General features: G+C 37.1%; 1 protein-coding gene across 1 annotated transcript in view; it reads left to right on the top strand.

Annotated features, from left to right (window-relative positions):
- Positions 1–25,225, top strand: part of LOC128744772 (ras-related protein Rab-35) — a 208,689-nt gene that overhangs the window by 144,735 nt on the left and 38,729 nt on the right. Inside the window, exons 2-3 of the mRNA XM_053842001.1 lie at positions 6,744–6,918; positions 6,980–7,104. Of these exons, the coding sequence (XP_053697976.1) occupies positions 6,744–6,918; positions 6,980–7,104 (300 nt within the window). The remainder of the gene's footprint in view (positions 1–6,743; positions 6,919–6,979; positions 7,105–25,225) is intronic.

Genomic DNA, 25,225 nt, shown 5'->3' with positions numbered 1-25,225 from the left:
TGCTATTCAACATTGCGCTTGAAGGTGTTATAAGGCGAGCGGCGATCGAAATGCGGGGCATGATTTTCAATAAATCCAGTCAATTTATCTGCTTTGCTGACGACGTGGATGCTGTCGGCAGAACATTTGAGGCGGTGGAAGATCAGTACACCAGACTGAAACGCGAAGCAGAGAAGATTGGATTGCAGATAAATACGTCTAAAACGAAGTATATGCTGGCGGGCGGGACCGAGCGCGACAGGGCTCGCTTGGGCAGCACCGTGGTAATCGACGGGGATGAGTTCGAGGTAGTCGACGAGTTCGTATACCTTGGCTCGCTGGCAACAGAGGACAACAATACCAGCCGTGAGATTAAAAGACGTATTATCAGCGGAAGTCGGGCCTACTACGGACTCCACAAACACTTGCGGTCGAACAATCTGAGCCCCCGTACAAAGTGCACACTGTACAAAACGCTAATTAGACCGGTTGTCCTCTACGGGCACGAAACGTGGACATTGCTAGAAGAGGACCTACGAGCACTCGGAGTTTTCGAACGGCGGGTGCTAAGAACCATCTTTGGCGGAGTGCAAGAGAACGGTGTATGGAGGCGAAGAATGAACCACGAGCTCGCGCGTCTCTACGGCGAACCAAGTATTCAGAAAGTGGTTAAAGCTGGACGGATACGTTGGGCAGGACATGTTGCTAGAATGCCGGACAACTATCCTGCAAAAATGGTCTTCGCATCAAATCCGGTAGGAACAAGACGAAGAGGGGCACAGCGAGCGAGGTGGCAAGACCAGGTGGAGCGAGATCTGGCGAGCACTGGGTGCCCGCGGAACTGGAGATCAGTTGCCATGGACCGAAACAGATGGAGAAATTATACTGCGCAGGCCTTGTCATAAGACGTTAGGCCAATTAAGTAAGTAAGTAAGTAAGTAAGTCTCAGTCGAGCAAAATTTGACAAAGTTATGTATGGGACATTTGTAGAACTAGTTATTATCTACAATTTTGCTGAATAAAGTTTTACTGTATCTTTTGTATTTACGGTGCTACAATGCTAGTACCTTATTAGTGACTAAATGAATGCTCATTTAGTTACTAATGACGTACTAGCATTGTATCATCGTAAATACAAAAGATACAGCAAAACTTTATTCAGCAAAATTGAAAATGATAACTAGTTCTACAAATGTTCCACACACAACTTTGTCAAATTTTGCTCCGCTGAGACGGTACTGTCAAATGAATCAACTTTGAGTCAAAGTGAACGAACAAGCCCTGCTAATATGCAAAACAAGTCATTTACAGTTTATAGAAGCTCCTCTCCAACGCTAAAACTATATGTTTGTCCTGAGATAGTGTTTTCTGCAGCTTCTTTCGACGAACTGTGGTCTCTGTAATACCTAATGAGATGGTAAACTGTTGAACCAATACCTTTCTTGGTGACTTACGACATTTTTAGTGTCGGAATAGATGACATACTTTTTATATCTTACTCTGTAAATAATAAAGAACATTAAGAGCCTAATTTGACGCGAAGCATTTTTGTCCAGAAATAAGCTGAAAAGCTTTCAGAGTTCGAATAACGTGTACAATGTATTAATAATACTCATATTTTTATAGTTTTCGAAGTTATTATAACAAAAAAGCACTTTTACGCCTAAAAAATATAAAACAGTTGAGTGTTTCTTTAGCGCTTGTGCTAAGGTAGGAAAAAATGGCACAGTTGAAAAACACCTTTTCTGTTTACTTTTATTTACAATTATAAATGACCAATCAAAAGCTTTTTTGGCACGAATGTGTTTCATGAGTGTAAAGTAAGGGTCAAAGGTACATTTTTGCGAAATATTAACAGGCAAGATAAGTTATTATCGAAAATCTCTGAAAAGTGCGTCAGCTATGGACCTGCGTCAAATTTGGTGGGTCCAAAAGCAAAGCCATAGGTTTATACCGTCTTTAGACATTACCCTTCTTTATCGACAGACTTCGCAGCCGGCTGTTAGAGTACAGGAAAATTACGGGGCCAGTGCAACGATCCTATTGACTCTAACTAGCAAGCACCGCCTAGCCGAGATTCGAACATACGACGACTAGCTTGTTAGACCAGCATCGTACCTCGAAGCTAACTGGGCGGGCATGGTGGGTGGCTTTGGTGGGTCCACGGTACTGATAATGTAGAAAAAAGGTGGGCTACTTTCCAACAAATGTCGACCAACATTTGAAAGGGGCGGATAAGCCAACTGTCAAACAGAACGAGTGAGAGTTATTTTTTGCTGGAGCAGCATAGGAAGATGAACTCTCACTCGTTCTGTTTGACAGTTGGCTTATCCGCCTCTTTCAAATGTTAGTCGACATAGTAACATCACCACATATTGCGGAGTTTCCACCTATTTAGAGTCCCACGCGAAAATTATTAGCGTGGTTATTTTCTGCGTTTGCCACACATGTTTGAATTCAGCAATCTGAACCATCAATTTTTTGTTATTGCCTCCTCACTGCACCCCTCCATGCTAGACAAGCATATTTTCAATGTATTTAGTAAGTACAGGATAATAATTATTAAAAAACGGATTTACGTAGGGCTCGTAAAATTGCTGCAAGGTACAATATCTTATATATAAAAGAGGAGCGAAAAGGTTCGACCGCGCATCACTTAAGAACGAAACGACCGATTTGCGCCGTCTTTTTTTTATTGTGTGCGTTTCCCCCACCGCTATGTTTTTACGGGGAGAAAAATCGGAAAATTTGCTTGAACGATTAGAAAACTCATAAAATTATTTTTCCATATACAATCCACAGCACATTGCAAAAGACATGTCATTGTTTGCTACGATCATCGGTCGATTTCTAGCAGCGCCGTTGCCGTGTTCGTCGTCTGGTAAATAAACACGTGGTTACTTTCATTGAAATCGCCACAGGTAACAATGCTATTAACAGCTTTTGTGCCCTTGCAAGTTTATAAAATAACCAATCAATAAGGTACAACTTACTGATAAACCTTAGCTCAAGTTTGAAGCATCAGTAATAAAATTTGTTTATTTCATTCATTCATTCATTCATTCATTCATTCATTCATTCATTCATTCATTCATTCATTCACTCATTCATTCATTTATCAAATTTATGAAGCAAACAAAGCAATTTCATGCTTATCCAGAAGATAAAATACAGGTATATAAATGGCTGAAGCACTAAATTGATTGAATTGCCACTTTCAAATAGTCAAATGTAGAATACATTTTGCAATGGAGTATCAAGCTAACAAATCAACAGTAAAAATAAATGATTGAGAAGTTTTTAAAGAGTAGTGAACGATGTAACTATTATAAATCGAGTTTATATAACGTTAAATAATAACTTTTAGTTGATTTCATTATGTATTATAATCCTTAAAAGTGTAAAACGGTTCTTTTGTGTTAAACGACTTTAGAGCGTGAATTGTCACAGGATTAAAAACAATAAAGGATTTATATTTGAAGGGTACCTATATTAGACACATTCCGCCGTGACGTTACAACGTTTTGACATTTCTTTATACAGTATTTGTGTTTCAGCTAAGAAAATCGTTGAGAAACCCCCAAATATTATTATATATTTGAAAGAGCATAAAATTTCCTATTAAAAATGAACAAATTAATAGCATTTGCCTTACCTAGATTGTTTTGGAAAGCAAATATGTACCGTGACGTTACAACGCGCCATAAATTCGTCTTTAAGTTCTTTTGTTAAAAAATATGAAAATTCTGCTCTCTTTCAAATTTTATCTAAAGAGTTTCTTCTATGATTTGACAAGAGATGAATACTGAACAACTTGCTATGTTCAGAATTCCGATAATTAGTGAAGTTAACTTTTAAACAGATTTTACTTTTCGTGACGTTACAACGCTCTGCTCTACACAGAGAGGGTCGTAGCTCCGTTGTAACGTCACGAAAAATCTGTTCAGTTAATATTCGTTAATTAACGCTGTTACTCCCTTCTGTACATAAGAGATAATCCAAAAACGTGTTGTTAATTTGTCTTTCACTATTTTGCCTACGTAATTGTGGGGTTCACAAATTACGTCGCGCAGTGGGAGGGATTCTAAGAAAGTGAGATATAAGTAATAGCATCGAAACCTTGAACCATAGCATAATAGTTGCTTCAGAAAAGTTTCTTCATTTAAAAAGTACTTTCTAGTGGTGAAAAATTATTCGGACATTAGGGTGTCCTCAAGCAGATACAAAAAATATTTTCTCTATTTTAAGTCAGAAGTGATTGCTGTCTACAGAAAATTTGTAGAAAAACTAATTTTAAGAAACTTTGTTGAAAGCTAAAGTTTTATATTTCATACATGGAAAAAGTTATAGAGCCAAACTCTTAGGGACACCTTTAAAAATATTTTTTTCGATCTAGCTCTTTAATAACGCTTCGTATGGCTTGCAAATGTTCTAAGAAATTGGTAATCGAATTTAATTGCATAATTTTGTCGAAAATAGTAGAGCACTATCTTTTTCCCTTTAGAAGCTATCACTGGCTTTTTTTATTTTTACATGTATCTCGAAGGAGAGCAGCTATGAGCAACTAATCTCACTTGTTTTTTGTGAGTTAATTTATGCTGTATTCCACCATGTACAACTTAGGGTAGAACACTGTGGAAAATCTAAAAAAGTTATGAAGGCAACCGTAGGTGAACATGTATAAATAAAAGAAATAAGGGATAGCTCCTAAAGGAAAAAAGATAGATCTCTACTATCTTCGACGAAAATGTGCAATATAACTCGATGAGCAATTTCTTAGAACATCTAAAAGGCGTACAAAGCGTTGTTAAAGAGCTAGATCGAAAAAAAAACTAATTTTAAGGGTGTCCCTAAGAGGTTGGCTCTATAACTTTTTTCATGTAAGAAATATAAATCTGCAGTTTTCAACGAAGTTTCTTAAAATTAGTTTTTCTGCAAATTTTCTGTAGACAACAATCATTTCTGACTTAAAATAGAGATAATATTTTTTGTATCTGCTCAGGGACACCCTAATGTCCGAATGTTTTTTTATCACTAGAAAGTGCTTTTTAAATGCAGAAACTTGTCTGAAGCAACTATTATGCTATGTCTTAAGGTTTCGATGCTATTACTTATGTCTCACTTGTTTTGAAACCGTCCAGCTGCCCGCCGTTACGTTACAACGCGAGCTTCAATCAGTTGTAACTTAGGTTCTACTTAACTTATCATCATTCTTTAGGCACCGTTTTAAAGGTCTTTTTGAGTACAAAGAGAATACGGATTATTAGATGGTTCGAATTTGTACTTTCCTGCGAAAGCGAAAAAGTACGTCTTTTTCGTGACGGTACAACGCAAGAAAATAGCCCTATTTCATCCACCTGAAATATAAAATAACTGCAAAATTACATCTAAACTATTCTTGGAATGGATTCAGCATATATTGTTTTGTAAATTGGTCGAAAACAAGTGATATTATGAAATGTTTAGTGCACTGTAGCAGCATTTTTAAAAATATCACGAAAAATCATTTATTTATTGTAAATTTCATTTATTTTCGATACACGTTTTATATAACTTCCGAAAACGCTCGGATACCAGTTATGGCAGTTTTGAAAGGTTCAAACATCAAACATTACCCAATCATGAAAAAATATTCAACAATGCTAAAAGCAACTTTTATAAAATGTCTGGCTGGTATACCGGCCCGCGGAATGTGTCATTAGTATTTAGAAATGCTTGAGAAAGCGGTTAGAAGTCAAATAAGCATGTAACGTTTCATTTCATTTTGTGGAATAATGAAATTTTCTGAATCAGAAAATAAATACCAGCCCAGCTTTTTTTGAGAATAACAGTTATCGATATTCAGCAATGCAATTAATTTGGCTAATTATTATCAATAGATTGATGAATCAAATTACAATCTGATGACTATTGACATTGAATACCTAGCAGAATATAGAATTGACTTTAAAATTATCGAGAAATTCCAAACGTACCTTTTATTATGATGAATTAAATATGCGCGAGTGTTAAAAAATTGTTAACTAACTTTAAAACCAGCACACAGAATTGCTAGATGATGATGGAACGAATATACTAAATATTTGAGGGTATTAAGTAGATCAATGATGTATTTCAGCAGCAATTAAAATATAGTTGCTGGTGTAATAATTCCTTTCTTATTTACGATATTGCATATCGTTAGACAATCAACTACAGCAGACGAAATTAGCCTATGAACTTACTTTTACAAAAAAGAAACTAACATCCAATAGGTACAACCATTTTTTATTCAGTAGAGTATATAAAACAAGGCGCGATGCAACTACAACCAACAATAACGGTTGGGTATTGGGGGATTGGCAAACCAACTTTAACACCGACATCGACATGTTGCCAACGTGTAGTGGACAATTAATTTTGGGAATCTGGCAGATTGCCATTTGTTACTAATGACTGAACACAACTATTAGATATAAACATTTTCTGAAAATCCAGTATTCAATCAACCAAACGCGGTGCTTCTCGAACAATGGCAAAATTTAACTTATATTTAGAGATTTTTTTTCTAAAGAGCAACAGTAGTTCATCTGAAATTTACAAATCGTACCATTTAGTCCAATTTGTGGCAGTACGAAGTTTGCCGGGTCACCTAGTTATTTATAAATGACGAGTAAATTAAGCAGGAGTGTGAGTGGTGGTCTTAAAACTCGCTAAATAAATCCACTCAAGATCAATTACTCTATACAAGTTGAAAGTTTTTAAACAGCAATTAATTTTTGCAGGTGTCGGCAAATCTTCTCTCTTGATTCGTTTCTCCGACAATACTTTTTCTGGTAGTTATATTACAACAATTGGTGTGGATTTTAAAATACGAACTGTAGCAATAAATGGGGAACGAGTAAAACTACAAATCTGGGATACGGCGGGTCAGGAACGGTTTCGAACTATAACGAACACGTAAGATGAATATTCATTATTAATATTGACAGCATAATATCTTCTCTATTGCCTGTTTCAGGTATTACCGTGGAACACATGGTGTTATTGTCGTGTACGATGTCACCAATGGGGAATCTTTTGCCAACGTTAAGAGATGGTTACAAGAGATTGAATCTAATTGTGACGTAGTAAACAAAGTTCTAGGTAAAATATAACCAAATAATAATTAATAGACAATTTCTCATGATGTATAAGCAGAAAAAGTTTAATGGCAAGTCGTAAGTTATATATAGGTATAGACAGATTGAATGTAATGTTAATAATGTCATGAAAGGACGCCAGTGGATAAATGCTTGTTCTTTCAATCGAGTCTGACAAACCGGAGAATAATATGCTAGCAGCTCATAAAATATCTTGAAATAATTAACACAAAAAAAAGCAGTAGGGTAACTAACCTATTTCAGACCCCACCAGCAGCTATACATAATTTGGACAGTTCCATTGAATTTTGCAGCAAGTGTCCAAATTATGTACAGCTGCTGGTGGGGTCTGAAATAGGTTAGTTACCCTAGGGCGCGGGAGTTTGCAATCGTTACAATCAGAGCTAGCTGGTATATAAATACAGATATTTGTCCATGCATAAATTTGGGACCCGGTGTATTTTGTTTTCTCGATCTGATCTTTTAAATAACATAAATAGTTCATGGAGTACTTTAAAATTTTGGATCATAAGTAGACCCAGAAATCACAGCAACTGAAATAATTGATGGGTCCCAAATTTATGCTTGCACAAATATCTGAATTTGTTGCAGCTCTACTAGAAATACTCAGAGTATGAGAGATACGCGGAAGCAGCCATCTTGGGAGCCAATCGAGAAGCGAGCATTGTCAAAAGGGAGCCAATCGAACACCCATGCTGTTTGCCTACATGTTTGATTAACAAATATTGAAATACATATGAAATATACTTAAGCTATTGTCACGCATCTTGAATATTATACCGTGGACCCCCGTTCGTTTGACCGTTTTTAATCTGAACACTTTTTATTTTGAACCCCTTTGGTTTACACGACGTTCAAATTAAAAATGGTTCAAATGTCATTCTCGATATGACAGCATTTGCTAATGCAGACAATGCACATAAACACGATTTGTTTGTACTGATCTAGCGTGTTTAATCTGTTTTAAAATGCGTTTTCCCAACGATTATGGTAGAAATCTGATCGGAGAATGAAATATTCGGTGCTTGCAACTGCCAACTGAATCAAACCACCAAAACAATAACAAAGAAGAATGTAGCCAGCTCACACAAGCTCCAGCATATTCAGGGTTACCAGTTGTTCAAATTAAAAGCTAACTTCGTTAGTTTGCATGAGGAATCGTTCAAACGAACGGGGGTCCACTGTACTCACACACAGTGGAGGAATTCCAGCTCAAAACGCCGAAAAAAGGCCATTTTTGATACGACTACGTTTGATTGGAATGACATTTTCTGACGTGTTGGGTATCACGCAAGAAGTCACTTTCCACTAAACTTAATTTTTTCGTCAAGAGTAACTTTTCAAAAGGACATTTTTTCAAAAAATCATATCTTGAAAACTACTCATTTGATCAAAATAACAAAGAGATTTTTTTAATCGAGCAAAAAAAAATATTGATTTGAGGCATTTTTACTTAAAGTTTAAACGTGAAAACCATATCTATTCTTGCTTTTAATATATACGTTATTATTTTCCATGCAAAAATCTACGAAAAAAGACAAAAACGAAAGAAAAATTTTTCGGTCGATTTTCGGAAATTCCGTTGTTTGAATTTCCATTTCTGTTTCGTGCTAGAAGCATTAACTCAACTCGTACACTCATTTTTCGAGTTTTTCAGGCTGTAGAACACACAGACAACTGATTTTATGGAAAAAATAACTCATCCTACAAATTATTTTTTTGCCCCCCGATTTTTCAGGCCAAGGCAGGGGGGGGGGGGAGAGGGGGTGACAAAAACTTTTTAAATTATTTGCAATGGCCTTATAGCAAATTTAAAATCTACTCAAGAAACATTTATGCGCTGATTAAACATTTTAGTAGCCAATATTATTCAGCCATAGCTGAATATGCATCGAATAAAATTTATGTAAACAATTTTACAACACTTATTCAGTCGAAATTGAAGAACTTATACAATCTATTTCGTTTGATGCAGAAAAAAATACTTGTTAAGCAATTATATCACCCTTTATACAACCTCTGTGCGCCTTGTTTCCAGCTATGCGTAAATTGGTTATCTAAAAACGCGCAAAAGCGTCTATTTTCATTTCAACCCGGGTTGAATAAGCAAATCCGTTATACGTTAAACATCGATACATTGGTAGAAAAATCAAAAAATCCAACGAACAATCAGTGAAACACATCGAAACTCTCTTCCTCACCAGTGCATATCTCATTGGCTTTCAGAATAACCATCGAACTGTCAAGAAACAGAAAAGAGAGAGAAAATAAAATACCCTCTTAAAAGGAGGTGGGGTCATAATTCACCATAGAAAATATTTCTGCCTTTTGAAACCCCCACATCAAATTCATCAAAAAAAATTCTTGCCTTTGAAAACCCCCACATGCCAAATTTGGTTCCATTTGCTTGCTTAGTTCTTAAACTATGAGGAAATTCGTATTTCATTTGTATGGAAGCACCCCCCCCCCCTCCTCCTAAACAGGGGTGGGGTCCTAATTCATAAGAAAAACCCCCACATGCCAATTTTGTGTTTTATTTGTATGGGAGCCTCCCTGTTAACGGATGGGTCTCAGTACACCATAGAAAAAATTTCTGCCTTCTAAAACCCCACTTGCCAAATTTGGTTCCATTTGCTTAATTAGTTCTCGAGCTATGTGAAAATTTGAATTTCATTTGTATAGGATAGGAGCCCACCCTCTTAGAAGGGGAAGGGGTCTCAGTACGCCATATAAATAATTCTTACCTCCAAAACCCCCACATGCCAAATTTGGTTCCATTTGCTTGACTAGTTCTCGAGATAAGCAAAAGGAACCAAATTTGGCACGTGGGGGTTTTTGGAGGTAAGAATTTTTTCTATGGTGTACTGAGACCCCTTCCCCTTCTTAGAGGGGGGGGGGGCTCCCACACAGATGAAATACAAATTTCCTCATAACTCGAGAACTAATCAAGCAAAAGAAACCAAATTTGGCATGTGGGGGTTTTTGGAGGTAAGAATTATTTATATGGCGTACCCCTTCCCCTTCTAAGAGGGTGGGCTCCTATCCTATACAAATGAAATTCAAATTTTCACATAGCTCGAGAACTAATTAAGCAAATGGAACCAAATTTGGCAAGTGGGGTTTTAGAAGGCAGAAATTTTTTCTATGGTGTACTGAGACCCATCCGTTAACAGGGAGGCTCCCATACAAATAAAACACAAATTTCCTCATAACTCGAGAACTAATCAAGCAAATGGTACCAAATTTGGCATGTGGGGGTTTTTGGAAGCATGAATTTATTTTATGAAGGTCTGAGACCCCTAACCCCTGTGGTGGGGGGATAATGACTCTCATACAAATAAAACAGAAATTTTTGCGTATGTGCCATATTTCCTGCTATGTAACAAGCGGTAAGCTGTGAAAGTAAACTAGTAAAACTTCGGAGCAAGAGACAGTGAGTCGTGGCCGCTAACTTACGTGCCTGATGCCATTCATGTCAAAAGAGAAGGAATTTCGAATGGCACGTCATATTTGCGCTGAACGTGCTTTCGCTTTAATGTTATTTGTAACCAATGGCCCTTTTGAAGGCCACAAGCGAAGTAAAGTAAGGTTATTGAAACATGTTATGCTACGCTTAATCATATTTAATACAATAATCTGTGAGCTGGTCATTCATTACTATTTCAACCTTTATGATTTTTAAAAGAAATCTCTATGTCTAAATGGTTGCGGGTGTCGTACTTATGAACCTCCGTCCACGTATTTTTAAAGCCACCTTTGCATTCAATGAAGAATTGAATCTGAATATTTCACTCTTCTCTTTTAAACACTCACTTAAACAATGGCACTCAGATTCTTATAAACAAAAATTAGCCAGAAATGCAGTTTACATTAGTCTTTGATCTAATGATCTGATATAGTCCTACGTCACCCTTTCGTACAACCCTTAGGGCTATATACCTTGTAATTTTTATAGGTACCGTGTACCCTGAAATCTCGCGATCAGAGAGAACAGACAACGAGCTTTGCTCTATTTAGTTTCATATCTCATGCAATCAATGCGTGCTATGTGCAACATACGACCGTCACTAAAGGGAAACGAGCGAGACTTTGTTTCGTTACGTGGACTTTTCGATGCGATGTACTTTACGATGTCTCGTCGCTTGTCAGGTCCAGCGAGCAGCAACAACTTCGTGCACATGAAACAGCTCGTGTACTTTTTCTCGTGAGCTCCTCTCGCGTACCCTAGATAGATTGACTCTGCGCAAAGCGAGATATCTAAATGTGTAGTTGTTTTCCAAGCTTAATTCAAGGTAACGTTCTGACATGAGCTTGCTTATCTCTAATAAAAGGTAATGCTTAGAATGCTGAATGTTTGAATAATTTAGGTGGTGTAAACAAAGGAGTACGTTTAAGTATAATTCTAGTCAACATTTTAGGTCTATAAATGAATCGATGCTTTTGAGCTCTTATGATTCTAAATGCCAAATTTAAACAGTGGTATTACGATTTTGACATGCTTCAGCACGGACTGATTTTATTAATAAAAGTATTCGTTTTTGTCAACAAAAAGTATCTCGCTTCCAAAAATATGCTTAAACATCGAGCAGTTTCTGCATACAATGGGAATCTTGATGATATGGTGAACATGGTAGCTTGCGTATCATTTGTGTCTAGTTTAAGAGTATATTTTTTGTGTGAAATCAAGTGCTATTGGTGATCTATTGCTAGTGATCCGACGGCACATTTAGTGACATCGACAGATAAGTAAAAGTTTCATTGCATGCTTTTCATTTATCGTGTTTTTTAAACGATTTATTTCTAAACCAGCGCCGCACATAGCGCCTATGCAAGTAGACGCTACGGCCGGCGGCGGCTGCATGAAATTTCATTGTTGCGTTTTTTCATTGTTCACTGCCTTGAGTGCCTGCCGTTACTGCTGGACGAGTCCAGCCGGTGTGCGTGTGTATGCAAGTCGAGATGGATTGTGCAAAATGTGGTAATGTTATTCGGGCCAGCGATGATCCTGTTGTTTGTGTTGGTAAATGCAAATCTGTATTTTGCAGAGCTTGCACGCCACTAACCAAGATAGCAGCAAAAATTGTGAATGATAATGAACATATTGTATTTAAATGTGGATTGTGTTTATCAGCCCGAGATGACGGTGGTAAAGATGACGCTTTTCGTGGTGAGTTGACTGCGATGATGGATGCATTATCATCTGTCTCTCAGTCGCTTGCACACAACGAAAGTGGAATTGAAAACCAAATAAACAACGCAATTTCCAACGGTATTGATAGTATTTTGAAATTTATCAGTAACTCTAAAGAATCTGACTAAAGAAAAGATATTGGAGCTCAGTCACTCGCGGCCTCCTGTCATCATTAAACCTGATTTGCTCAACGATGATTGGTGTGCGTGACTCTGTTCAAAGTTGCTAGGAAAAGTTCGAATAATATTTTTTTGAGTTCAACATTTAGGCGATTTCAATATTTAGGTGTTTTCGTTAGGCAGCACGGATCGATTTCGCGATGATACGATGATATTTGTTGCCGTTTGCTTGCAGTCATTATTTTCAGTCGCGTTCATCGACTGATACTCCGCAAGTTTTCGAGCAAAAGATTCAGAAGGTTTCATCGAGATTCATGCGCACTTGGTTTCGACGAACCGAAAATGAGTTACCTGTCACTTCTTTACTCAGATTCTTTAGAAATGTTGCTTCAATGAATAGAAAAAGGTCGCGAAATGAGAGAACGGTTCACTCTGAATCGGACTCAAATCCCAGCAAGAAAATGTTGTTTAGTCGAGATAAAGCGATTGTTGATAATTATGACGAGGCTTTTTCGAGCAATAATAAAACTTACGCGAGTGTTTTAGCGGGATCAGCTGGAAATAAATCAAATAATGTACAGAAAAAAGAGAACCGTAAAGCTCGACCAGTCGAGTCTTCTCAATCTAGTGAAGAAACGAGATGTTTTGTGAAAAGTATAATTTAGATCCGAAAAAACATAAGATTAGTAATTTTAGAAACGGGAAAAACGGTTCGATTATTGCTGAAACTGCATTAAATCTGGTGCTAGCAAAATGGAAAGAAAAATCGAAGCTAAAGAAACTATTCTTGCTGTATTTTTGGATCTAAAACGCGCGTTTGAAACAATCTCTAGGCCCTTATTGTTACAGACCTTGAAGCGATTTGGTATTGTAGGAATGGCATATAAATGGTTTGAAAGCTATTTATGTGACAGAACTCAGAAAACTCGCCTTGATAATTTGAATTCTGCTTCCCTTGCCAACACACTTGGTGTACCGCAAGGAACCCCTGGTGGAACCCTGCGCTTCGAAACCAACGCAACGTTCTCCGCAAAGCACGCCGTCGCTTTCTACGTCATCGCACTGCTGAAAATACCTACCGGATTTGTTCGTCGTTGCGCCGATGTGCTTGGACCACCGCTCTGTCGAATATATAACTTGTCGATCTCGGAGAGTGTCTTTCCAGAGGCATGGAAATTATCTGCTATTACACCTATTCTAAAAGCCGGAAACGCCACGACGTCAAAAATTACCGATCGATTTCGATTCTCTGTTGTCTGGCGAAAACTCTCGAGCTTCTGATACACGATGAACTGTGTTCTGCGGCAAAACCCATCATAAGTGAATATCAGCATGGCTTTATGAAAAACCGCTCTACTACCACAAATCTCATGACATACACTAGCGCACTCAACTCAAGTTTGGAGAAGCGATGTCAAGTAGACAGTATCTACGTGGATTTCGCCAAAGCGTTTGACAAAGTGCCCCACGAACTAACACTGAGAAAGTTTGAAAAGCTAGGTTTTCCTCATTGGCTCATCTCGTGGTTGAAGTTATATTTAATTAATATATGTGCCGTTGTGAAATTGGGATCAGTTGTGTCAGGCTGTTTTTCAACATCATCCGGCGTGCCACAAGGCAGTCACCTCGGTCCTCTAATTTTCATCTTGTTCGTGAATGACTTGAGCCACCGAATTAACTCGCATCATCTTATGTACGCCGACGACTTGAAGATATACCGAACCATCAGCTCGTTGGTCGATTGCGCTGTTTTACAGCAAGACATTGACATCGTAGTCAGTTGGTGTGCCGTCAATGGAATGGAGATGAACGCAACGAAGTGCAAGGTAATTAGTTTTACTACAGCACGGACGCCGCTAAAATACGATTACAGAGTAAACAGTTTCAGCATGGATCGAGTTACGTCGATCAAAGACTTGGGTGTGATAATGAACTACAAACTATGTTTTAACGAGCACATAAATGCGACAACTTCTAAGGTTTTTGTCATGCTTGGATTTATCCGCCGTAATGCTCGAGAATTCCGTGATGTGTATGCATTGAAGACGCTGTACTGCTCACTCGTACGAAGCGTTCTCGAATATGCAGTTCAAATCTGGGCACCTTACCACGCAACTCAGATTGCTCGTATTGAAAGAGTACAGCGTTGTTTCATTCGTTTCGCGCTACGGCGACTGCCTTGGAGTGAGCCGCAAAGATTACCATCGTACGAACAGAAATGCCTACTAATAAGATTAGAGCTTTTGCAGCAACGTCGCGTATATCTCCAACGAATGTTTGCTTTTGACATACTGAACAACCAAATTGACTGTCCAGACCTATTGCGATTGGCAAACTTTTACGTTCCGGCCCGACGATCGCAACAACGTCTGCTATTTCTCACTGTAAGACATAGAACTGTATTTGGACAAAACCATCTACTTGAGAAATGTTTCAGTTTGTTAAATAATCTGAGTGTAGTTTTCGATTTTCACGTAACCAGAGACCGTTTCAAAGTTAGCATTAGACAACTAACATAGGTAATAAGCATCCAGTCTGTACAGTTTTAACTGAAGATGTAGTAAAATAAATAAATATTGGGGCCCCTTTTGTTCATAATTTATATCAATGACATGAAACGAGTTTTACAGTTCTGCGACATAAATTTGTTTGCGGACGACACTGTTCTATTCATTGCGGCTAAGGACCCTAATGAAATTGTCACACATTTAAACCAAGATTTACATTATCTTTCGAATTGGTTAAAATTTAAACAGCTTAAGCTCAACATTAGTAAGACAAAATATATGATTATTTCAGCCAACTCCAAGCCAGACGTAAACGTTGAAATTGATGGTGAGACTATTGACCGTGTAACTGAACTAAAGTATCTTGGAGTAACCATTGATGACAAGTTAACCTTTAAGTCTCACATTGATAATGTCATCAAAAAAAATGGCGAAAAAATACGGTGTCTTTTACCGTTTTAAAAATGAATTGACGATTAGTAGTAAAATTCTTTTATATAAGTCAATCATTTCACCACATATAGATTTTTGCTCATCCATCCTGTTCCTTGCAAGCGATACACAAATATTGAGGTTGCAGCGCTTGCAAAATAAAGTTATGCGATTAATTTTAAGATGTAATAGATACACTTCCTCATACATTATGCTGGAAGCATTGCATTGGCTTTCTGTGAACCAAAGAGTTTATTTTTTGACAATGGTGCTTCTATATAAAATTCTTAACGGGATGGTACCTCGATATTTGTGTGACCGAATTGAACGAGGAAGAGATTTGTATTCGTACAACACTAGAAACGCGGAAGATGCAAGAACGCCACATTTTTTGTTGGAAGATCACAGAACTCTCTGTTGTACAAAGGAATAAATTATTTCAATTCGATGCCCAGAGAAATAAAACGTGCAGCAACAATGGCGTAATTCAAAAGGCTTTGCATTTTACAATTTGATTGCAATTTGATGATTTTTTGACGTAGGACTACGTCTTACGCAAGTTTTGAGATAGGGTGTCATTCCAAAAAAATCGAAAAATGCGAGCGTCACGAAAATTGAAAGGTTTTGAACGCTAATAGCTCAGCGGTTTTCCGACCGATTTTCAATATTCTTACACCAATCGATCGGAAAATCTTCTAAGAATTGACCCAAATGAAGAAAAGTATGGATTCTTGATGTTGAACTATTGAAAAATTGAAAATAATGAACATATGTTTTACCAGAATTCTCGCTTCGTGATTGGTTGGAAGATTCTTTACGATGATCTAAACCTATACCAATTTGATATCTGTGCTTGGGAAGTAAGCCAAAACAAGTGACAAAGTCCCCTTATTTCAACGAGATTTCTTAAAACCGCGGTTCAACCTAGACCATTTTGATGTCCTTGCTTGGGAAGTACGCCAGACAGAGTGACAAAGCCCCCTCGAGCCAACAGATCTCTTACGAACGCGATTAAACCTAGTCCAATCTGATGTCTGTGTTAGGGAAGTGTGCCATAAAAAATGACACAAGTTCGTTGTCCCAACAGATCGCAAATTCTTTACTGCGTGACGATTAAACCTCGGCGAATTTGATATCTGTGTTGGAAAAATGTGCTACAGCTGTAGTGTTCGGTTATAATACGGCTCTGTATGAATACGCATGCTTGCCGTTTCATTAGAAGTGTAGTGAAAAGATGTGCTGTTGATAAAATAGGATTGAATTGGTAAAATTCCTTCAACGTGGGAAACCATGGATAATAAAAACAATCTTTAATTTCAGTAAGGTAGCAGGAAAGTAATAGTTTGTGTTCTTGATTTTGTTAAATTGTTTTCAAATGCACAATCTTTTGAGCATTGAACGTATGCAATGTTACTATTTTGATAAATGTTACATACAACGTGCATGTATGCATGAAGAATCGAATGATTACAAGCGTGAATACATGCTGCTATCACTACAAAGAGACTTACGTAGTCCTGCGTCACCTATATATGCGGTCGTGTCTTGTACACAACCCCTCTGAGTTTTTTTGTATTAATTTAAGAAGATTGTATATTTAGTTATTTTTTGTATATTTAGTGGATATAGTAAGTTATCATGTTCACTGATGATAATGGATTTGAAATTGTTATTATTATTAATTAAAAAAGTTTAGAGAATGCTGCATATGTTTGAGCCACGCGCGCGAGAACAGGCATACACAATCTGGAAATTGAATGATCAGGTTAAAATCCTGAACAAAGGGTTTGGAGCGGAAGCTGGATAGGCTTGGGTTTGCTTGTGGACTTTGGAACTCGTATACCATCGCTTTGTTGCGGAGTTGTATATCGAGCACCAAAGACCAGCTTGTGCTGCTATATATTAGGTTCAATTCCTAATCAAGTCCAGATAATTTTCGGGTTGGAAACGTTTTGGAGGAGCCTTGGACATTTTTTGAAAATGTTGATATTCACTTGAAAGTTTGATATGTCTGCATTAGATGCCAGTTCGTTATTTGCTTTTGCACCTGGCTACATTGTTATTACATAAATATCTTAATAGATAAATCGTCTCGCTAAAAACCGTTGTAGGGGTATGAGGTGGGACCATCATCATCATCATCATACATGCTCAAAATGACGCAAAATGATGCCGTCAATATGAACACGAAAAAAAGTTTGTTGTTGTAGAATTTTTCGAAAAGTAATGTTTTTATTGACGTAGGACTACATCTTGCCGCAGAGTTTAAAAACTTGCGCATACTGATGTCATCATTTTGGGTCATTTTGAACATGTATGCAAAAATTGATTGATGTTTAAGCATATTTTTGTATGCGAAATATTTCGTGTTGCCAAAAACGAATACTTTTGCTGCCAATATCAGTCCGTGCCAAAATCGAGGCATGCCAAAATAGAATCATACCAAAAACGAAATCTTACTGTATTAAGAAAACCAATGAAACATAATTCCAATATGTAAAGAGATAAGTTCATAATCATTTCGCCTCTCCTCTCCCAGACCCAACTTCTCGCTACAATTCTTTTATCTGAAGGCCGATAATTGCAACAACTTTGCAGTCATCAGATCCATATATGTATGACGTTTAAAAATTAACGAACAATATGGGATCCACAATGCAATAAAAAATAAAAATTTACGAATACGAAATGCTTTTTATATAAATACAGTAGGATTTCAAATTTCGCAACAAAAGCGTCTCGCCTATGTTGTTAAAATCGAGACCCTTTTTGTTATGGAAAAATTCAGCAAAATGGGCTAAATATAAACAATTACACGGTGTTACACGAAAATAATACTTCTCAAATGACCTAGTGTACGTTGTTAGTCACACCTAGTACATCATAAAAACACATTTGAAATCTTCCTAACACTGCTTGTATATATATCCAGAAAGCTTATCCTCTAAGCTTTCCAAAAATGTATAAAAAATTTAAAATTGCTTGGAAAATTATTGAGTTATTCATGATAGTATGTGTACACCTCGCCAAAAAACGTTTTTTCGGAATAATTTGAAATTTTGGGGGTGTTAGGATGATGTCATATGTACTTTTATGATGTACTAGGTGTGACTAACAACGTACACTAGGTCATTTGCAAAGTATATTAAAAAAAAAATTTTTTGTCACACCGTGTTATTGATTTAGTTACGATTGCAACAATTTTATAATCGATAAGCCCGACAAGAGCGTCGCGACGCAAGCAAGTTTTTGACAACCTGCAGTAAGACGTAGTTCTATGTTAATAAAAATATTATCTTTTGAAAAATTCTACAGTTTCTACAACTACAACTTTTTTCACGTCATCATTTTGCGTCATTTTGAACATGTACCTAAGCAGAAACTGATCGATATTTAAGCATATTTTCGGAAGTGAAATACCGTGAAAGCACCTAATTCCGATCACCTAAGGCATGATTCATCTTTGAGTCTCTACTGAAAAATATAGCTTTGATATTTATTAACACAGTATGTGTCTTTAGCAAGTATTTTCAATTATGTTTCATGGAAAAATACTAGAATGCCTAAATTATTTACGGAAAGTTAAAAAAATGCATCATAGTATGATGCATCAGTGCACCTAATTCCGATCATCAATTATAAGGGGTGATTCTAATTCCGATCACAGGTGTATCTAATTCCGATCACGTCATGATGAGCTGTTAAAGCAAAAAACTTTTGTCAACTCTTACCAAATGGATCTGAAATGTATTGCTTTTATGTAGTTTGACGACAATCCCCCTACCAGTCATCTTCTGCTTGCGTTAATGATCATTATTATCATTAGCTTAATATTCATAAAATTTGTGTACTCAAAAGATCGACAAGCGGATTATAAAACTTTCCTCTTCTTTTATCTTTGTTCAACTATTACAATTACAATAAAATTGGGTCACTTCGACGTTTTCATAATGCTTTGATCATAAATAATAGTAAAAATCAAATCAGAAAGGTTGTGTTCCAGACATGACCGCGTAGTTGGCGTAGAACTACGTGAGGCTGGTTTTCGCAAAGAAACCTCAAATACTAAAGAAAACTTTTTACACCATATTGGTATATGTGTAGCGTAAAATAGCGTAAAGTGAGAAAAAAAACAAACAATATAATAATAATATTATCTTGCTGTATCGTATTTATGGTAGGTGAGCTATTTTGTGATATCAAAAACGAATATTTTTACCAGTGCCAAAGTCGAAGTATTTCAGTATAGAAATTTGCCTCACGCATCCAGCTATTAACAAAGATCTAGGAGAAAACTTAAGTCCTCAAAATAATATGTTATTGTTATATTAAAAGAACGCGCATTAATATAATAGTTCATAACTGCGCTGTCGCTGTGGCTTGTTTGCAGCGTTAGAAAAGCAAAACGTCTGAGCCTTTCAGTTGGCTTGGAGGTACGGCACTGGTTTAATAATCCGATCAATTGAATATATCAAATTTATAACAGGATGAGTTCTAGATAATAAGTATTTTATAACAAAGTCTGCTTTGCGTTTTGCTATAAACTTGGTCTCGTTAGCAGTTGAAATAACTAAAATTGTAACAAAATTTGCTCAAGGCATATCACAAATATATCAAATTATGATATAATTTTATCTAGTTTATATCCATATGAGTAACAAAATTCACTATTCTGTCTTGCTGTATAACCAAATTGTGACAAAGCGATTTATAAGTAACAGAACGAGATAGAATCTTGATAGAAACATTTATAATAAAGTTTGATAGAAATATCAACTTGAGCAACAATTCTGTAAGATTTTTGCTAGAATCATCTGATCAGGAAGCTAGACCTCACATGTTCGAATGTCGACTGAAAGAGTCAAAGGATTTGTAGCACAATTATCCCGTATTCTTACAGGCTACGAAGTCTGTCGTATAAAAACAGAAGGTCAAAATTCCAAATCGGAATGTAGCACCAAGGCTATACTGTGCTCTGTAGTAAACAAAAAAACGCAAGTTTATTTTGCTTCTTTGTCTTGAATCAGCAGCAGCCACAAGCTTGATGCTTGTGAAGATGCAGAGGATTCCCTGGTCTTTATTAGTAACAAGTATTGGACTATTTATTTTGAAACGATGATTCTACAATTGATGAAGGGACGGTAAGGGAAAGTAATGAAGAAGGATTTTTTCGGGAATGAAGGGGAAGGGTGGAAAGGAAAGGGGGGGGGGGGTAATAGGTAGCTATGGTTAACAAGTTGTCGTTGTGACTCCTATCTTTTGTCCAATGCTGGAAGGTGCATGGGTCGAACCAAGCTGTAATCAGAGATTATAACCGGATTTGAACCCACAACACCTGCCAGGGCGTGCCGCTCACTGGTACCCGTGTACCTTTGAACCACAGAGGCGCTGGACTGTCCTTCTTCATTACTTTCCCTTACCGTCCCTTCATCAATTGTAGAATCATCGTTTCAAAATAAATATTAATATATGCCTGACCGCATTTCAAGGTCATGACTAAAGTCACGAGTTTGGTCAAGTATTGGACTAACATTCCTTCCCATCCCACTAGGACCCGCATTCGGACGTGGCCGGCGTCTGTGATGATCAGCACGCAGGGACCTGATAAGGTTGCACAAAAAGGAACAGTGCGCTGTCCTAAGCATGCTTTTTCCAGCCATCATTTTGCAATTTTCATCGGTTCTGCAGCCGAATTCCGGACGTAAAAGAAAAGAAATTTTTGAAGAGATTTTTAGAATTTTCTTATTTTGGAATTCCGGCAAAAAGCTTTAAGAGAATCTTTGACGTTTAAAAAAGGAAAAGAGATTTTTAATCTCTTCGAAATTTTTCGTGTAAGAGAATTAGAATCATTTTTTACTTTCATTAAGTGTGTTTTAAATCTATTGTAAAACAATAAAAATTTATACTTAGAGTAATGAAGACAACGATTTTATCACATTTTAATCGAGATTTTAATTCCAAAAGAAGATATTACCGCAGACAAACAGACGAGACACTCGTGTTAATTTCATCGTCTATTCAAGAACTACTCATTTTTCAAAAAAGCATGTTTCGCGACATGGCCACACCGCGGTACTCGAGTTTTTAGTATGAAACACTACAAATGTAAAAACTTTACGGTATAAAACCATACAAGTAAAAGCTGCTCCGTAACATGCATAACAGATGCAGTGTGCAGACCAAAAGTGTAGGACGATAGTTTTTAAAGCATTTTCTTCTATGTCATGTCCAGGGCTTCGACCGATCCTTTTTTTCTACCGCAGTCCCACCAACGCGCATTCAAGTTCACACCGTCCGTTTAGTGATGGAATACGAACGCTATGCATAACACAACTGGCAGTTAGCTCAGTCAAACGCCGATGGCACGCAGTAGTATGAACGCATTCTAAAGCTTTTAACATTTTCGTTTCGATCAAGTTGCCTTTACCTTTGGAGCAGCGAATGACTGCAAAACAGTCAAATGACAGGCAGTCACCACGCTTACGAAAAGCAACCGCACAATCGTATGATTCAATACTACAAAAAAACAACCACTACATGTGCATGGAAGAAGTCGGTCGGACTCCGTCCAATACAAACGAATATTTTGCTTGCGTCGGACCGACGTCCGGGTGACAAACTACAGGGTGGCCACTCAGTCGGGAAAATCGGGAAAAAGTCGGGAATCACTAACAGTCGGGAAAAAACCGGGAAAAAGCCGGGAATTTCACAAATAAACCGGGAAATACCTGCCCGAGAAGTTTTTTTTTTCAATAGCTGCATTTTTTCAATCATAATCTTCAGGGCGCCTTTCAGGTTTTTTTCATCTCGCCACTTCAGTTTGAGTTCAGCTCAGTTCATTCGGCTCACTTCTTCGGAATTGTGATTTGAACCCGAACCCCGCTCCACTATCCTCTTGGTTCGGTTAACAGCGTCCAATTGACCGAAGTGTGTTAGTTGGGCTGGTCAATACGTACTTCGTTTACTTACGAGTTAGATCGACACCACACTAGCAAATGGCACCTTCACTAGTCGTTCACCGAGCGGAAAACAAAATATTCCAAAATCTTATGGAGACTTGTGAGGCATTATTAGGGGCAAGTCACCCATAACCGGACACTTAAGGATTTTGACATATATAAAAGCAACACTGCATAACTTCAGTTTTTTTCACTGGAAGAGTAATATAGAAAACTATTTTCCAATAAAAAAGGATACACGTACTTGAATCACTAATGAACCATTTTAGAAGCGAAATGAGAAATCGAAAAAAATCAGTACTTAAAAATTGTGTCTCCCAATTCCAGACACTTATCAGAAATCATAATGTAAACCAATTAAAGACTTATATTTCTGAATAAAACATGCCAAAATGTTTAAAATCTCTTATTGCTTGCATACTTGCATACTTGAATGAAACAGGCTGCTTTGCTTTTCCCGTGTAAATCTTATGGGAGAGTTTGCTCTAACTCTTTTATTCATACGGCCTAATGGCACGTGTCCCACCCCAGTGTGGGATGGAACCTTGACACGTCAGTAATTAACCTTCTAACGGGCAACATAGAAAAAATAATGTGAACAAGCTAATGAATATTTTTTCATGAAATTTAACTCAAAATTTGATATTCATGCAAAAATGCATGCATATCATACATTTTTTCACGAACTTATCCGCTAAAACAAACTTGCATCCGTTAAGAACCATCCCGCGAGTAGGAGCTTTGAAAAACTTGACCCCCGATAATTGGTTGTAATCGACTTTCGCATAAATTTCTCCTCCATGATCCATTGCGCTTCGTTAGCATCTAGTCGTACAACTTACATGCCCGAATTCTGGCCTGCTCGGTACCACCTGGAGCCTTTCAAATTCGCCGTACAGTGTAGCAGCCATCTTCAGTTTTTTCTCCAAATTAATCTGAGATATTGGGATTAACCTTAACTTTCCGAAAAAAAAACTTTCCGAATGATCTTTACCCGCAGTTGACGATCAAGGGTTTCACTCCCACGTTTGGTTTGCACTTTGCGGGCAGTCGTGAGAATTTTCTAACATATTTTGTTAAAAAGTTTTTGATAACTCACGCCTCTATAACTTTGGGATAATCCAGCAGTTTTGCCTGCACCTGAGTTGACGCTGTTGGATTTTGGGGTTGACTGTGTCAATCATTTTTATTTTCTCCTCTTACATGATAAATATTTCGGAATAACATTAGTTTTAGACTACAAAAAATATAAATCAAGCAGAACTGTTTACAAGCAACATAACGCAGTCAAAAACTTGCATATCCGACTGGGAGCACCGCTATCGCCAAATTAAATTGCCCCATTTCTAAACGATCTAAGCTTAATTTATTTAAATTGAACAATTATCTTTATCAAGACTTCAAAACGGTTTCTCAAACGGTCAAACAATTTTAAAGTAATCCGACCAGTTGAAAAATTTTTCGGTCGGGAAAATCATACATAAACCGGGAAAAAGTCGGGAAAAAATCGGGAATTTGAAATTTGAAATTGAGTGGCCACCCTGAAACTATTACTGTGAGCAGCCGATTTGGAGACAAAAAGAGAAACGAAAAAATACGTCACCGTATGCTTCCAGTCAGTTTGCAGTTTATATTCTCAAAGCGCAAAGCAAAACGGGAGATCGACTGTTTGCTTTTGCAGAGATGCCGCATGAATTGTAAGACGGCAGCAGCGCAAGCGGCAGATTGACTGAATTCAAAAAACAGTCAAATGATCGTTCAAAAAGCGGAGTTTGAATGCGGAAAGTTCGCATTCACGGCAGTCACATTCAACTTGCGATCCCTTTTCAAGCCCTGGTCATGTCAGTTCGTCAGTGATAGTCAGTGATCTTTGGAGTAGTTTATTAATCAAAAATAGTCTGTCTGTAGACGTGATAGATATCCACTCATTAGGGTGATAATAATCTAATCTTTGTTATGCTGCAAGTAATAAGCAATCGTTTGTAGATAATGCATCAATCACTATTTTTCTGTAACGGGAAATCACGGTAAACATGGGTATCAATAAGTGTCAATTTTTTCGTTTTTTCTAATAGTAGCAATTTAATATTTAACAACAATAAACTAAGGATATAAAATCATCTTATTACCAAAATGATAAGTTTTTCACATAGTCACAATATTTATAGTCAATGCTAAAGCGTTGCAGTATTATCGAATCAACATCGGAACGAAAATTGGTCCGGTTAAAAATCGGAACGAACTTTTTTAGTCCGGCTTTATTCCGGTCCAATTTGGCTCTGTTCCGGTTCCGGACAGGAACCCGGACTTCAATTTACGTTCCGATGTCGAATACTATTATCGATGTAAAGCTATTATCGATAGCGTTGATAAATTGCGGCAATAACCTCGCTAGATAGCGGTAATGAATTACTGATTTTCAACATATATTACATAAAAAATAGACCATTTGAACGTTTGTACACAAAGTCTTCACAAAGTTGCAAAACATGCCAAAGTTATCAACTTTGTATACTGTTTAAAAATACGAGCGATTGTTTATTGAAATGTGTGTTTTTTAATATGTTATAATTTGTCTAATATACATTTTAACGATGACAGGCTTTCTTATAAAGTATATATTTCAGCATATTGAAAACATTTGAAAGCACCGAAAACGGATATCTAAAATATGTTCTACAACTTTGTGACGCCATACTAAAGTAGGCAACTTTACATGCATTAAAAACAAAAACGAAACTTACATTGCCCTAATAGGTGAATACACAACTAGTTTTCAGAAAGATAGACTATTTTATAAACCTCACCAAGGTGGTGTCTCCGTGAAATCATGTGTTTGCACGCTGTGCACGGCTTAGATCCCCTGTGTGATGATTATATCTCCTTTTTGCATCAA

This window comes from Sabethes cyaneus, chromosome 3, assembly GCF_943734655.1.
Source record: "Sabethes cyaneus chromosome 3, idSabCyanKW18_F2, whole genome shotgun sequence".
NCBI lineage: Eukaryota > Metazoa > Arthropoda > Insecta > Diptera > Culicidae > Sabethes > Sabethes cyaneus.
Note: the sequence above shows the minus strand (reverse complement) of the source record. Positions and strands in the feature narration are given on the sequence as shown.